Source organism: Salvelinus fontinalis, chromosome 38, assembly GCF_029448725.1.
Source record: "Salvelinus fontinalis isolate EN_2023a chromosome 38, ASM2944872v1, whole genome shotgun sequence".
NCBI lineage: Eukaryota > Metazoa > Chordata > Actinopteri > Salmoniformes > Salmonidae > Salvelinus > Salvelinus fontinalis.
Genome location: NC_074702.1, coordinates 11,231,285 through 11,246,883, shown reverse-complemented (window position 1 = coordinate 11,246,883; position 15,599 = coordinate 11,231,285). Strand labels below are relative to the sequence as shown.

Sequence of the window (15,599 nt, the reverse complement as noted above, 5' to 3'; positions counted from 1 at the left end):
CTGGAGTGTTACAGGTTACAGGGACTATATCGGACCTTAGTATCAGTTCCCTCCTCAGACCATACATCCACTCACCGACTGGATGGAGAACAGTTCTGTGAAGTTGGGCTGGGAGTCGCCCAGGAAGGAGCTGTTCCCATAGGCGTGGTGGGGGAAACTCTCACTCGCCACACCCGCCTTCGGACTAGACAGCAGGATCCCGATCTGAGAGGTCCGCACGTGGTACGGGAAGTTCTTATTGGCCGCAGAGGGCCGCGTGATAGCCTGTGGCGAGGCAGGGAGGGGGGGAGAAAGGACAGATGGGAGGAATGTATCATATTCAGAATTTTGTCTGTACAAATATTACCCTGTAATATAACCCTATTCTCCATACACTGATACACATTCCTGCACATATAAAACAGAACAGTATGTGTCTGAATGTGTCACTAACAAAGGACAGAGAGGCTCAGTCTGGTACAGAAGTCTGGGACAGAGAGGCTCAGTCTGGTACAGAAGTCTGGAACCGAGAGGCTCAGTCTGGTACAGAGGTCTGGAACCGAGAGGCTCAGTCTGGTACAGAAGTCTGGGACCGAGAGGCTCAGTCTGGTACAGAAGTCTGGAACCGAGAGGCTCAGTCTGGTACAGAAGTCTGGAACCGAGAGGCTCAGTCTGGTACAGAAGTCTGGGACCGAGAGGCTCAGTCTGGTACAGAAGTCTGGGACCGAGAGGCTCAGTCTGGTACAGAAGTCTGGGACCGAGAGGCTCAGTCTGGTACAGAAGTCTGGGACCGAGAGGCTCAGTCTGGTACAGAAGTCTGGGACCGAGAGGCTCAGTCTGGTACAGAAGTCTGGGACCGAGAGGCTCAGTCTGGTACAGAAGTCTGGGACCGAGAGGCTCAGTCTGGTACAGAAGTCTGGGACCGAGAGGCTCAGTCTGGTACAGAAGTCTGGGACCGAAAGGCTCAGTCTGGTACAGAAGTCTGGGACCGAGAGGCTCAGTCTGGTACAGAAGTCTGGGACCGAGAGGCTCAGTCTGGTACAGAAGTCTGGAACCGAGAGGCTCAGTCTGGTACAGAAGTCTGGGACCGAGAGGCTCAGTCTGGTACAGAAGTCTGGGACCGAGAGGCTCAGTCTGGTACAGAAGTCTGGGACCGAGAGGCTCAGTCTGGTACAGAAGTCTGGGACCGAGAGGCTCAGTCTGGTACAGAAGTCTGGGACCGAGAGGCTCAGTCTGGTACAGAAGTCTGGGACCGAGAGGCTCAGTCTGGTACAGAAGTCTGGGACCGAGAGGCTCAGTCTGGTACAGAAGTCTGGGACCGAGAGGCTCAGTCTGGTACAGAAGTCTGGGACCGAGAGGCTCAGTCTGGTACAGAAGTCTGGGACCGAGAGGCTCAGTCTGGTACAGAAGTCTGGGACCGGGAAGCTCAGTCTGGTGCAGAAGTCTGGGACTGAGAGGCTCAGTCTGGTGCAGAAGTCTGGGACCGAGACGCTCAGTCTGGTATGGAAGTCTGGGTTTGGGAGTATAATAACGCAGAGGGCGATGAGGAAAGATAGATATGACTCATAGATATTAAAAGTGAGTTGAGTGTGTGCGTGCCTGCATGTGGAGGGCAGGGGGTTACTAACGAGGCGGGCGAGGAGGTCTTCGAGATAACTAACGTCAACAGTGAGACAGTGTGTGTATGTGTGCGCACATGCATGCCTGTGTGTGAGTGTGTAGAGAGATGAAGGGTACTAACGAGGAATACGATGTGAGCATAGAGGTGGATGCCCAGTTGGATGCCATTGACGATCTTCTCCCGTGCCCAGCGAGGGATGCCAAAGTTAGCTATCAGTGCCATGACGGGCACCGCGAAAAACCTGCCAGAGGGAGAGAGATTAAGAGAGAGAGAGGAGAGAGAGATAGGGAAGGGAGAGATTGAGATATGTAAAGGAAGGAGGAGAAAAAAGGAATATGGTGGAATAGTGACAAAAGGAAACGAGAGGGAGAGGCAGAAGAGTGAGGACAGATTTAAGACGAGCAAGCGAGAAGTGGAAAAATAAGGGAGACGGGGAGTTTATTGGGTGTAATGCTTTTTAGGGAATGAAGTTGATGAACCTGACAGAGACAAACTGCATGCAGAGAGTGAAGGGTTGTAGGGCGATGTCCTCTCACCAGAGTGTGTATGCCGTGAAGAAGGGGATGTAGAAGGATTGTTTCTCAGGGTAGTGTTTGAGGGAGATCAGGACGGCGTAGCAGAACCACACGTAGGCCAGCAGCTGGAGACCCATCAGACCGTAGCCCGCCGGGCTGTCATATGCATACAGCACTTCACCTGGGTCAAAGAACTGAGACACAAACACACTTACAACGTCATACAACCACTCTAATGGACCGCACCCTACTAATCAACCTACTAACTTTACCCTCAAATAGCAGAGAGGTTGGTGAGTGTGTCTACAAGTGTGTGCGTATGTGTACGCATGTATGTATGTTTGTTTGTGTGTTTGTGCGTCATTGACACTTCTCTACAACTGGGTCATTGACAGTGCCTCTGCTTGCGGGCTATGTATTCAGTTTCACAGGCCAGAGACTGGATATCATTGGTCAAAAAGGGTTACCCTCTGTCGTCCCCTGCATTATGTATGTACAGGCCCAGTGCTAGGCACCGACAGGCTGGGTAAGATACTTCTATCCCTGTATATTACAGTACATCAGGAGTAGGCCCCTTTAATTTCACCTTTATCTTACCAGGAAGTCCCATGATATGTGAACCTCCTTTCAAAGAGGGACCCATCCTAAATTATAGCAAAGCACATTTTACACTTGTAATGGAGTTGATTCTGTGATCCATGCTCGGCTGATGAGTACCCGTGCCCGAGACCTGAAGACTAGCTCCTAGAGCTAATACCTAGGCTTCAACTCAGTAGGCTAACATAGTGTTGTGGGACACAGGAATCCCCGGTTGAAACTTAGACCGTGATACACTGCTCCTTCACGTATAGCATGGACAGTAGGAGTGTAGCAGCAGCAGTTCTGTAGTGTAGACTGCAGTACCTCTGCCTCGTATATGAAGAGGATGATATAGGTGACGGTGTAGACTGTCATGTAGATGGACAGCTTGACAGAGCCACTGTGGCTGATCCTCGCCCTGACAGAAACAGATACACACAGGGGGGTTAGCTTTCACACAGACAGATGAATACACACACACACACTCTCTCTCTCTCTCTGAGCTGCTGGTACGAGTTAGAAGGAGTAAGACAGAGAGAGACTGGGCTACTGATACGAGTTAGAAGGAGTAAGACAGAGAGAGACTGGGCTACTGGTACGAGTTAGAAGGAGTAAGACAGAGAGACTGGGCTACTAGTACAAGTTAGAAGGAGTAAGACAGAGAGAGACTGGGCTACTGTTACGAGTTAGAAGGAGTAAGACAGAGAGAGACTGGGCTACTGGTACGAGTTAGAAGGAGTAAGACAGAGAGACTGGGCTACTAGTACAAGTTAGAAGGAGTAAGACAGAGAGAGACTGGGCTACTGTTACGAGTTAGAAGGAGTAAGACAGAGAGAGACTGGGCTACTGGTATGAGTTAGAAGGAGTAAGACAGAGAGAGACTGGGCTACTGGTACGAGTTAGAAGGAGTAAGACAGAGAGACTGGGCTACTGGTACGAGTTAGAAGGTGTAAGACAGAGAGAGACTGGGCTACTGGTACAAGTTAGAAGGAGTAAGACAGAGAGAGACTGGGCTACTAGTACAAGTTAGAAGGAGTAAGACAGAGAGAGACTGGGTTACTGGTACGAGTTAGAAGGAGTAAGACAGAGAGAGACTGGGCTACTGGTACGAGTTAGAAGGAGTAAGACAGAGAGAGACTGGACTACTGGTACAAGTTAGAAGGAGTAAGACAGAGAGAGACTGGGCTACTAGTACAAGTTAGAAGGAGTAAGACAGAGAGAGACTGGGCTACTGTTACGAGTTAGAAGGAGTAAGACAGAGAGAGACTGGGCTACTGGTACGAGTTAGAAGGAGTAAGACAGAGAGAGACTGGACTACTGGTACGAGTTAGAAGGAGTAAGACAGAGAGAGACTGGGCTACTAGTACAAGTTAGAAGGTGTAAGACAGAGAGAGACTGGGCTACTGTTACGAGTTAGAAGGTGTAAGACAGAGAGAGACTGGGCTACTGGTACGAGTTAAAATGGAGTAAGACAGAGAGAGACTGGGCTACTAGTACATGTTAGGAAGGAGTAAGACAGAGAGAGTGGCTGGAGGATTTAAATCAGCCAGCCAAGCAGTTAGACTGACATGTCCTCTAGGGTAGAGGGTGTTATTAAGGCTGGGACAGCTACTGTAGCTCTGACCCTGAGACCATAGGTGAGACGGCCTGAGACACACACACAAACACACTCCCTACCTGGTGACAGTGAAGCCTTTCCCCAGCAGGATCAGCATCAGCAGGAACACCAGGAAACTGACAGAGAACAGGAATTTCCCTGGAGAGAGAGAGCGAGAGAGAGAGCGAGAGAGAGAGCGAGAGAGAGAGAGAGAGAGAGAGAGAGAGAGAGAGAGAGAGAGAGAGAGAGAGAGAGAGAGAGAGAAGAGAGAGAAGAGAGAGAGAGAGAGAGAGATGGTGAGAAGGAGGGAAGAAAATGAGAACCCCACAGAGTGAAAGAAAGATTACTGTAAGTAGGTTATAGTATCTGAATATGTAACATCATACCAGAACCTGAAATCAGGTCACTCACTCACTCCAGCACACGCTCACACACACTTGCAACACACACCCAAATAAGGATACACTCATCCTCTCGTGAGCACTCTCTTGCACTGCATGGGTTGTGTGGGAACGTTTCTGCTTTACATCCTTTATCAGGGTGTTTCTGCATTACATCCTTTATCAGGGTGATTCTGGATTACATCCTTTATCAGGGTGATTCTGGATTACATCCTTTATCAGGGTGTTTCTGGATTATATCCTTTATCAGGGTGATTCTGGATTATATCCTTTATCAGGATGTTTCTAGATTACATCCTTTATCAGGGTGATTCTGGATTACATCCTTTATCAGGGTGTTTCTGGATTATATCCTTTATCAGGGTGTTTCTGGATTATATCCTTTATCAGGGTGATTCTGGATTACATTCTTTATCAGGGTGATTCTGGATTACATCCTTTATCAGGGTGTTTCTGCATTACATCCTTTATCAGGGTGTTTCTGCTTTACATCCTTTATCAGGGTGTTTCTGGATTACATCCTTTATCAGGGTGTTTCTGCTTTACATCCTATATCAGGGTGTTTCTGCATTACATCCTTTATCAGGGTGATTCTGCTTTACATCCTTTATCAGAGTGTTTCTGCATTACATCCTTTATCAGGGTGTTTCTGGATTACATCCTTTATCAGAGTGTTTCTGCATTACATCCTTTATCAGGGTGTTTCTGGATTACATCCTTTAGCAGGGTGTTTCTGCTTTACATCCTTTATCAGGGTGTTTCTGGATTACATCCTTTATCAGGGTGTTTCTGCTTTACATCCTTTATCAGGGTGTTTCTGGATTACATCCTTTATCAGGGTGTTTCTAGATTACATCCTTTATCAGGGTGTTTCTGGATTACATCCTTTATCAGAGTGTTTCTGCATTACATCCTTTATCAGGGTGTTTCTGGATTACATCCTTTAGCAGGGTGTTTCTGCTTTACATCCTTTATCAGGGTGTTTCTGCATTACATCCTTTATCAGGGTGATTCTGCTTTACATCTTTTATCAGAGTGTTTCTGCATTACATCCTTTATCAGGGTGTTTCTGGATTACATCCTTTATCAGAGTGTTTCTGCATTACATCTTTTATCAGAGTGTTTCTGCATTACATCCTTTATCAGGGTGATTCTGGATTACATCCTTTATCAGGGTGTTTCTACATTACATCCTTTATCATGGTGTTTCTGCTTTACATCCTTTATAAGGGTGTTTGTGATGATCAGACTCACCCATTATCTTGAGACTGCCGTTGCCCACTCCATCTCTGGCATACAGGCCCCAGTAGATACAGTGGAACAGAAGGCTGACAACTGAGGGGAGGAGGAGGGAGGAGATGGAGAGAAAGAGAGAGGGATATTTCACTGTTCTGCACTGCAGAGCTGCATATAGCAGCAGCAGTCCTACCCTACACAGAGACAGGAAACTATCTGTATGGTGCTGAAGCAGTGGTTAATATCTATGATAATCAGAAGGAGTCATTACCATGTCTGAGATGCCAACAACTGCAGTGTGTGAGTCAGATGGTGATGCTGCTGCAGTCGGCCGCCTGTGTGTGTGTGTGTGTGTGTGTGTGTGTGTGTGTGTGTGTGTGTGTGTGTGTGTGTGTGTGTGTGTGTGTGTGTGTGTGTGTGTGTGTGTGTGTGTGTGTGTGTGTGTGTGTGTGTGTGTGTGTGTGTGTGTGTGTGTGTGTGTGTGTGTGTGTAGTTGTGGTCCACACTCACCCTCTACACCAGCCGCAGTCATAAACATCTTATATGTCGTATGGAGAAGCTGCCTTCCTTTCAGATTATCTAGGAGAAATAGAGAGTGAGAGACAAATAAAGAGATATGAAGAGGAAAGAGAGATGAAGAGGAGAGAGAGAGACAGATGAAGAGGAGAGAGAGAGACAGATGAAGAGGAGAGAGAGAGACAAATGAAGAAGAGAGAGAAAGACAGGTGAAGAGGAGAGAGAGACAGATGAAGAGGAGAGAGAGAGACAGACGAAGAGGAGAGAGAGAGACAGATCAAGAGGAGAGAGAGAGACAGACGAAGAGGAGAGAGAGAGACAGATGAAGAGGAGAGAGAGAGACAGGTGAAGAGGAGAGAGAGAGACAGGTGAAGAGGAGAGAGAGACAGACGAAGAGGAGAGAGAGAGACAGATCAAGAGGAGAGAGAGAGACAGATGAAAAGAGAGAGAGCGGTGGGTTAGGGGGGAAAGATGCCGTGACAGAGACACAAAAACAGAGATGGTAATGTAAAGAGAAGGATAGAGAAGGAGAGAGAGGGGAGTGGTGTATTAGGCATTAGTATGTGCAGCAGGAGTCTGTGTGTTTGTAGACACATGGGCTGTATTATCTGAGAAGATACTCTCCATATTTTAACTCTGTCACATCTGCCTTCCCTTCATCTGCCCCACTTTACTTTCCCCAGCTGGTTTCTACATGTTCAGCCCTAATGACAAGTTCCTCCACTCCTCCACCAGAGAGGGGCCACCTTCCCTCATTCCAGAAAGACATGCCCCCATGACTCCATAATGACAAGCTCTATTCCTCTACTCTTTGTCTTCATTCCAGAAAGGACTAGCACTAATTCTGACGTTTGGTGCATTGATGCAATAATGCCAATGAGACATTTGTGTGAAGATGGGAGTTAAGAGCAGAGATCTCAGGTTAGGATTGGCTGCTAAGTGCTTTTCTGGTGTGAGGAAGACGTGATCTGATCTTGTTCCTCAGGCACTTACAGGCAAAATAACATGAGAGGATGAAGACCAGGGAGAAGATAACCAGGAACGTGATGTCAGTTTCCAGGATCCCTGAGAATAGAGGCATAGGGTTAGGGAGAGGTAGAGAGAGGTAGAAAGAGAGAGAGAGGTAGAAAGAGAGAGGTAGAGAGGTAAAGAGGTAGAGAGAGAGAGGTAAAGAGGTAGAGAGAGAGGTGAAGAGGTAGAGAGAGAGAGGTAAAGAGGTAGAGAGAGAGGTAAAGAGGTAGAGAGAGAGATAAAGAGGTAAAGAGAGAGAGAGAGATAAAGAGAGAGAGAGAGGTAAAGAGAGCGGTAGAGAGGGAGAAAGAGAGGGAGAAATGAAGGGTGAAATCGAAAGCGCGAGAGAGAGGGCAGATAGAGGGTGTGAGATGGTGATGAGAGAGAGGGAGAGGGAGGGGAAAAGAGAGAGTGACAGAGAGAGACAAAAAGAGAGAGGTCATTAGAACATCATAATAAAAAAGTCGCTTAATAATGTCATTTTCTAAACTGAGTCCATTTTCCTTTTTACCCATTCTACTCATGTTAATCCATCATCCTTAATTCATTCATCCATTCCTTCCTTATAATCATTTGTTCATTTTAATATACTTTATTGGCCGTGTTAAATAGTGTTGGACGAGCCATTAATGTTCATTCTGTAATCTGTGTCGTTCTCACCAAACTCGTCTGCAGAGAAATGCTGTGTCCAGAAAGACTGGCCATTGGTCAGCTTCATCTCGTACTCCAGCTGCAAACCTTCCCCCTGTGAGACAGAGACAGAGACGGAGAGGGAGAGAGAGAGGATGAGAGCGGGGAGTTAGATGGAGCGACAGTGAGCGCACAAAGAGCTCATTTCACAGAGAGGAGTTCAAAGCCTCTGGAGTTTGTGTTGTTGTACTGTAAGTGAGAGAAAAAAAACTTTGATTTCATCTGCCAGCCAAGACTCGATCTCAGTACCTCCATCAGAAAAGTGAGAAGCATGAAGCGTGCACTGTCACAAAATCAATACTAGCCAGGCAGGACTGGGAGAGAGGGAGAGAAAGAGAGCAGTGAGGAGACAGGCAGGACTGGGAGAGAGGGAAAGAGACATTGAGAGACTGAGAGCAGTGATAGGAGACATGCAGGACTGGGAGAGAAAGAGAGAGACATTGAGAGACAACAGTGAGAGGAGACAGGCAGGACTGGGTTGGAGGGAGAGAGAGAGACATTGATGAGAGACAGAGCAGTGAGAGGAGATGAAGTGACGCAGAGAAAGAAGGCCACAGTAAAGGACAGATTCAAAGAGTGAGTGAACAAGAAAGAGTAAGAATGAGAGAAAGAGGTGAAGAGAAAGACAGAGAGAGTAAGAACTGAGAGAGGGTGGAAGGCATGTGTTATATTGGCAGTGTGCAGGCGAGGTAAGGCGGGGTGAGACGGGGAGAGTCCCTGGGGCCACGTGGGCCGGAGACAGAGCTTTAACTTCAGTCCTACACCATTAGGCATCATGTCCGTCAACAGCCCTCCACTTGCTGCCGTGACAACACAACACACTCTCCAGGAAACATCCACTTCAATCCTGTCTGTCCCTCTTCACAAACACTCACTCTCTACTAACACCACAACACTGCCAGTCAGTGTGTGGATACACACTGTCGAAAGCTTTCCACAGGGATGCTGGCCCATGCTGACTCCAATGATTCCCACACTTGTGTCAAGTTGGCTGGATGTCCTTTGGGTGGTGAACCATTCTTGATACACACAGGAAAAACCCAGCACAATAATTTTTTGTTTTGCCCATTCACCTTCTGAATGGCGCACAATCCATGTCTCGATTGCCTCAAGGCTTAAAAATCCTTTAAGTCTCATCCTCTTCATCTACACTGATTGAAATGGATTTAACAAGTGACATCGATAAGGGATCATAGCTTTCACCTGGATTAACCTGGTCACTCTGTCATGGAAATAGCAGGTGTTCTTAATGTTTTGTACACTCAGTGTATGTCAATCTGTGAGTGTATTTGTTATGTGTGTGTGGGGAGGGTGGTGGTGTGTGTCATCAGAGTAACAATGTCTGTGTGGCTAGCCATCAGTGAGAAGTGAAAGGTCGGTGCTCACCCCACACTTGCTGAGAGCGATGTACCACCATCTCTCCCTCACCGAGCGGAAACTACGACCTCCCACACAACTCAGCACCTCCTCATCTCCCTCTCCTTCCACCTTAGAGACAGAGACAGCAGAAACAGAGACAGAAGAGAGAGAGTTCATGTATTAATAGAGAAGACGCTCACACACTAAAAAACACATTGAATCAACACATCCTAACACATTTCCAAAGTGGGAGTTACACCCAGACACCCCTGTCTCACATACACATACTCCTCACACCTCAAAATAGCTGGCTCTTTTAGTTATAACCAAATAACTAAAAACAACCACAGTCCCATAGGAAAACATACAAGATAAGCCCACATATACAGTGCCTTCAGAAATTGTTAATCCCACTTGATTTATTCCACATTTTGTTGTGTTACAGCCTGAATTAAAAATGGTTTAAAAAAAAAATCCTCACCCATCTACACACAATACCCCATACGGACAAAGTGAAAAGATGTTTAGACATTTTTGCAAGTTTATTGACAATTAAATACAGAAATATCTCAATTACATAGGATTTCACATCCAAATCACCTTTCGCGGCGATTACCGCTTTGAGTCGTCTTGGGTATGTCTGTATCAGCTTTGCACATATAGATTTGGGGATTTTCTCCAATTCTTCCTTGCAGATTTTCTAAAGCTCTGTTTAGTTAGATGGGGAGTGGGGGTGAGCAGCAATCTTCAAGTCTTTCCACATCAAGTTCAAGTCTTTCCACATCTTCAAGTCTTTCCACAGGGACTCAAGTCTTGGCTGGGCCACTCAAGGACTTTCATATTCTTGTTCTGAAGCCATTCCAGAGTTACTTTGGCTGTATGTTTGGGGTCATTGTCCTGTTGGAACGTAAATCTTCGCCCCATTTTGAAGGTCGTTTGCACTCTGAAGCAGGTTCTCATCAAGAATTTTCTTGTATTTGGCTCCATTCATTGTTCCCACTATCCTTACCAGTCTCCCAGTCCCTGCCGCTGAAAAGCATCCCCATGGCATGAGTCTGACACCACCATGCTTCACAGTAGGTAATGGTGTTAGACGGGTGAGGAGCTGTGCCTGGTTTTCTCCAGACATAGCACTTTGCATTCAGGCCAAATAGTAAAATTGATCTTTTGCCTTATGAACTCAGTCTTTCATGTGCCTTTTTATAAACTAATGGCGTGTTGTCATGTGCCTTTTTCTCAGGAGTAGCTTCCGTCTGGCCATTCTCCCATAAACCCATTGGTGAAGTGCTATAGAGCCTTCAAACTCAACTCTGGACCTCAAAGCCAATTCCACTGCATTTTTTCCTTGTTGCCCTTTAATCAGGGACTGATTTGGGTTAAATTAATTATCAGGTAGAACAGAAAACCAGCAGGCTCCGGACCTCGTAGGGAAAGAGTTGAATACCCCTGCTGTAGAGACAGTTGTCCTTCTGGCAGGTTCTTCCATCTCAGCCAAGGAACTCTGTAGTTCTGTCAGAGTGGTCAATGACCAAGGTCCTTCTTGCCCAGTTGCTCAGTTTGGTTGGACAGCCAGCTCTAGGCAGAGTCTGGGTAGATCCATATTTTTCCCATTTCCCCGTTATGGAGACCACTGTGCTCTTGGAACCTTTCAACACTAGACATTGTTTTATACCCTTCCCCAGATATATGCCCCATCACAATTCTCCCTCAGAGCTCTACGGACAGTTCCCTGGACTTCATGGTATAGTTTCTGCTCTGACATGCACTATAAACTGTGGGACCTTATATACACCGGTGTGTTTTTCTAAACCATGTCCAAACCATTTTATTGGCCACAGGTGGACTCCAATCAAGTTGTAGCGACATCTCAAGGATGACCAAAAGGAAACTGAATGCACCTGAACTCAGCTTGGAGTGTCATAGCAAAGGGTATTGATATTTCTGATATTTCATTTTCAATAAATTTACAAAACATCTATAAAAACATGTTTTCACTTTGTCATTATGTGGTATGTGTGTATTTTTATATTTAATCTATTTAATTTTGAATTCAGGCTGAAACACAACAAAATGTGGAATAAGTCAATGGGTATGAATACTTTCTGAAGGCACTGTATAAGACAGAGAGCTGTAGAGGTTGTCCATGTTCTTACCACACAGCCAGACCATGTGTAGCGCGTGGTCAGGTTGATAACCTGGTTATTCTCTGGCCTCAACACTGCCTCCTTCTGGTAGCAGTCCTGCAGTCAAGAAATACGGTCAAGAATAATAAAGAAACGGTGTCATACACACATCACATTATGCACAGGTACTGGACGAACTAACCACTAACAGGTAGTGGACGAACTAACCATAGAAATAGAATGAATAGAAAGGGAATCGCCATTCAAGTCAATGATGGCATAATCAGTGGACTGGCAGCCATTTTGAGTCCACCCATTGTCCCAGTTGGTATTAGATAGAACGTCGCAAGTAGAAAAGGACTCCCGTGGGTCTTGCAGGATTCCGTCAGGAATCAAAGTGATGTTCTAGAGTCAAGTTGTCACGTTCCTGACCTGTTTTCCTTGTTTTTGTATGTGTTTAGTTGGTCAGGGCGTGAGTTGGGGTGGGCATTCTATGTTATGTGTTTCTATGTTGGGTTAAATGTGTTGCCTGATATGGTTCTCAATTAGAGGCAGGTGTTTGACGTTTCCTCTGATTGAGAACCATATTAAGGTAGGCTGTTCTCACTGTTTGTTTGTGGGTGATTGTTCCTGTATCTGTGTCTGTTGCACCACACAGGACTGTTTCGTTTGTTCGTTCGTTCGTTTGGCTAGTCTTTCCTGTTCGTGCGTTCTTCGTGTCTATATGTAAGTTATCAAGTTCAGGTCTGTCTACGTCGTTTGTTGTTTTGTAGTTTGTGTAAGAGTTTTCGTGTTTCGTCTTTCTTTAATAAATTCATTATGTCTACATTCAACGCTGCATTTTGGTCCGACCCTTACTCCTCCTCCTCATCCGAGGAGGAGGCATTAGACAGCCGTTACACAAGTTTTGGACAGGATGCGACAGTCCACAAGATCGGGCAGTACAGGACTAGTTTTAAACAGATTTTTTGGGGGGGGAGGATTAGGCTCACGCTCACTCTCACTCCTTGCTCCAGTTGTAGCCAGTCACTACTTTACCTCAGTTGCCAACGTATGTCAGGGAATGATGAAGCCTTCAACAGAGGAATTGTAAAATCTCATTGCAGCCAAGGATCCATCACTAACAGTAGAGCCATTTAAAGGAAAGAGCAATGTTTTAGCTAAATTTTATATATGCACTACCGTTCAAAAGTTTGGGGTCACTTGGAAATGTCCTTGTTTTCCATGAAAACACATGAAAATAGTTGCAAAATGAATAGGAAATATAGTCAAGACGTTGACAAGGTTATAAATAATGATTTTTTATTTAAATAATAATTGTGTCCTTCAAACTTTGCTTTCGACAAAGAATCTTCCATTTGCAGCAATTACAACCTTGCAGACCTTTAGCATTCTAGCTGTCAATTTGTTGAGGTAATCTGAATAAATTTCATCCCATGCTTCCTGAAGCACCTCCCACAAGTTGAATTGGCTTGACGGACACTTCTTACGTACCATACTGTCAAGCTGCTTCCACAAAAGCTCAATAGGGTTGAGATCCGGTGACTATAATGGAGTGGCCAGCACAGACAGAATACCAGCTGACTGCTTCTTCCCTAAATAGTTATTGCATAGTTTGGAGCTGTCCTTTGGGTCATTGTCCTGTTGTAGGAGGAAATTGGCTCCAATTAAGCACCGTCCACAGGGTATGGCATGGCATTGCAAAATGGAGTGATAGCCTTCCTTCTTCAAGATCCCTTTTACCCTGTACAAATCTCCCACCAAAGCACCCCCAGACCTTCACATTGCCTCCACCATGCTTGACAGATGGCATCAAGCAGTCCTCCATCATCTTTCAATTTTTTCTGCATCTCACGAATGTTCTTCTTTGTGATCCGAACACCTCAATCTTAGATTTGTCTGTCCTTAACCCTTTTTTTCCCAATCTTCCTCTGTCCAGTGTCTTTGTTATTTTGCCCATCTTAATCTTTAATCTTTATTGGCCAGTCTGAGATATGGCTTTTTCTTTACAACTCTGCCTAGAAGGCCAGCATCCTAGAGTCGCCTCTTCACTGTTGACCTTGAGACTGGTGTTTTGCGGGTACTATTTAATGAAGCTGCCAGTTGAGGACTTGTGAGGCATCTGTTTCTCAAACTAGACACTGTAGTGTATTTGTCCTCTTGCTCAGTTGTGCACCGGGGCCTCCCACTCCTCTTTCTATTCTGGTTAGTACCAGTTTGCGCTGTTCTGTGAAGGGATCTTCAGTTTCTTGGCAATTTCTTGCATGAAATAGCCTTCATTTCTCAGAACAAGAATAGACTGATGAGTTTCAGAAGAAAGTTATTTGTTTCTGGCCATTTTGAGCCTGTAATCGAACCCATAAATGCTGATGCTCCAGATACTCAACTAGTCTAAAGAAGGCCAGTTTTATTGCCTCTTTAATCAGAACAACAGTTTTCAGCTGTGCTAACATAATTGCAAAAGGGTTTTCTATTGATAAATTAGCCTTTTAAAATGATAAACTTGGATTAGCTAACACACCGTGCCATTGGAACACAGGAGTGATGGTTACTGATAATGGGCCTCTGTACGCCTATGTAGATACTACATAAAAAATCTGCCGTTTCCAGCTACAATAGTCATTTACAACATTAACAATGTCTACACTGTATTTCTGATCAATTTGATGTTATTTTAATGGACAATTTATTTTGATTTTCTTTAAAAAACAAGGACATTTCTAAGTGACCCCAAACTTTTGAACGCTAGTGTATATTGAACAAAAATATAAACACAACATTTAAAGTGTTGGTCCCACGTTTCATGAGCTGAAATATAAGATCCCCGAAATGTTCCATACGTACAAAAAGCTTATTTCTCAAATTTTGTCATGCTCTGACCTTAGAGTGTCACGTTCTGACCATAGTTCTTGTGTGTTTTGCTTGTTTTAGTGTTGGTCAGGACGTGAGCTGGGTGGACATTCTATGTTGTGTGTCTAGTTTGTCTGTTTCTGTGTTTGGCCTAATATGGTTCCCAATCAGAGGCAGGTGTTTTGTGTCGTCTCTGATTGGGAATCATATATAGGTGGCTTGTTTTGTGTTGGGGTTTGTGGGTGGTTGTTTCCTGTCTCTGTGTTTTCTCTGCACCAGCTAGGACTGTATCGGTTTGCCACTTTTTGTTATTTTGTATTTGTAAGTGTTCTCTGTTTATCGTTTAATTAAACATGTTGAGCACTGGCTACACTGCGTGTTGGTCCGATCCCTGATACACCTCCTCTTCTCTTGAAGAGAAGGAAGGCTGCCGTTACAGAACCACCCACCAATCTCGGACCAAGCAGCGTAGCAACGGGCAGCAGCGACAGCAGCAGCAGCAGCGAGTTCATGAGTGGACATGGGAGGATGAGCTGGACGGAAAAGGACCCTGGGCAGAGCCAGAGGAATGTCGCCGCCCTAAAGCAGAGCTGGAGGCAGCAAAAACAGAGAGGCGGCATTATGAGGCGCTAGCAAGGCAGAGCGGCTGGAAGCCCGAGAGGCTCCCCCAAACATTTATTGGGGGGGTACTAAAGGGGTATGTAGCTGGGTCAAGTAGGAGACTTGAGCCAACTCCCCCTGCTTACCGTAAGGAGCCAAGGATGGAACCAGAGCCGGTGAGGGCGGTATTGGAGGTGAGCAAAGTAGAGACTGTGAAGGATCTAATGGGGAAATTGGAGGAGAGAGAAATGAGGGATTTGCTGGTTTGGTGCATGAGGTACGACATCCGCCCGACGGAACATGTCGGGGATTTGATGTCACCTGAGTCAGCTCTCCATACTCGTCCTGAGGCTAGCCGCCTGGTGAAGACTGTGCCAGCCTCACGCACCAGGCCTCCTGTGCGCCTTCCTAGCCCTGCACGTCCTGTGCCAGCTCAGCTCATCAGCTCTCCTGTGGCAGCCCCATGCACCAGCTCTCCGGTGCCGGTACCACGTACCAGGCCTCCAGTTCCAGCAGCCCGCA

General features: G+C 45.9%; 1 protein-coding gene across 2 annotated transcripts in view; it reads right to left on the bottom strand.

Annotated features, from left to right (window-relative positions):
• Positions 1 to 15,599, bottom strand: part of LOC129837743 (transmembrane protein 145-like) — a 38,186-nt gene that overhangs the window by 4,527 nt on the left and 18,060 nt on the right. For both annotated transcript variants that reach the window (XM_055904160.1, XM_055904161.1), the window contains exons 4-14: positions 11,658 to 11,744; positions 9,532 to 9,633; positions 8,116 to 8,200; positions 7,438 to 7,509; positions 6,439 to 6,507; positions 5,947 to 6,027; positions 4,372 to 4,450; positions 3,019 to 3,112; positions 2,137 to 2,309; positions 1,721 to 1,841; positions 76 to 264 (exon numbers count right to left, since the gene is read on the bottom strand). In XM_055904160.1, the coding sequence (XP_055760135.1) occupies positions 76 to 264; positions 1,721 to 1,841; positions 2,137 to 2,309; positions 3,019 to 3,112; positions 4,372 to 4,450; positions 5,947 to 6,027; positions 6,439 to 6,507; positions 7,438 to 7,509; positions 8,116 to 8,200; positions 9,532 to 9,633; positions 11,658 to 11,744 (1,152 nt within the window). The remainder of the gene's footprint in view (positions 1 to 75; positions 265 to 1,720; positions 1,842 to 2,136; positions 2,310 to 3,018; positions 3,113 to 4,371; positions 4,451 to 5,946; positions 6,028 to 6,438; positions 6,508 to 7,437; positions 7,510 to 8,115; positions 8,201 to 9,531; positions 9,634 to 11,657; positions 11,745 to 15,599) is intronic.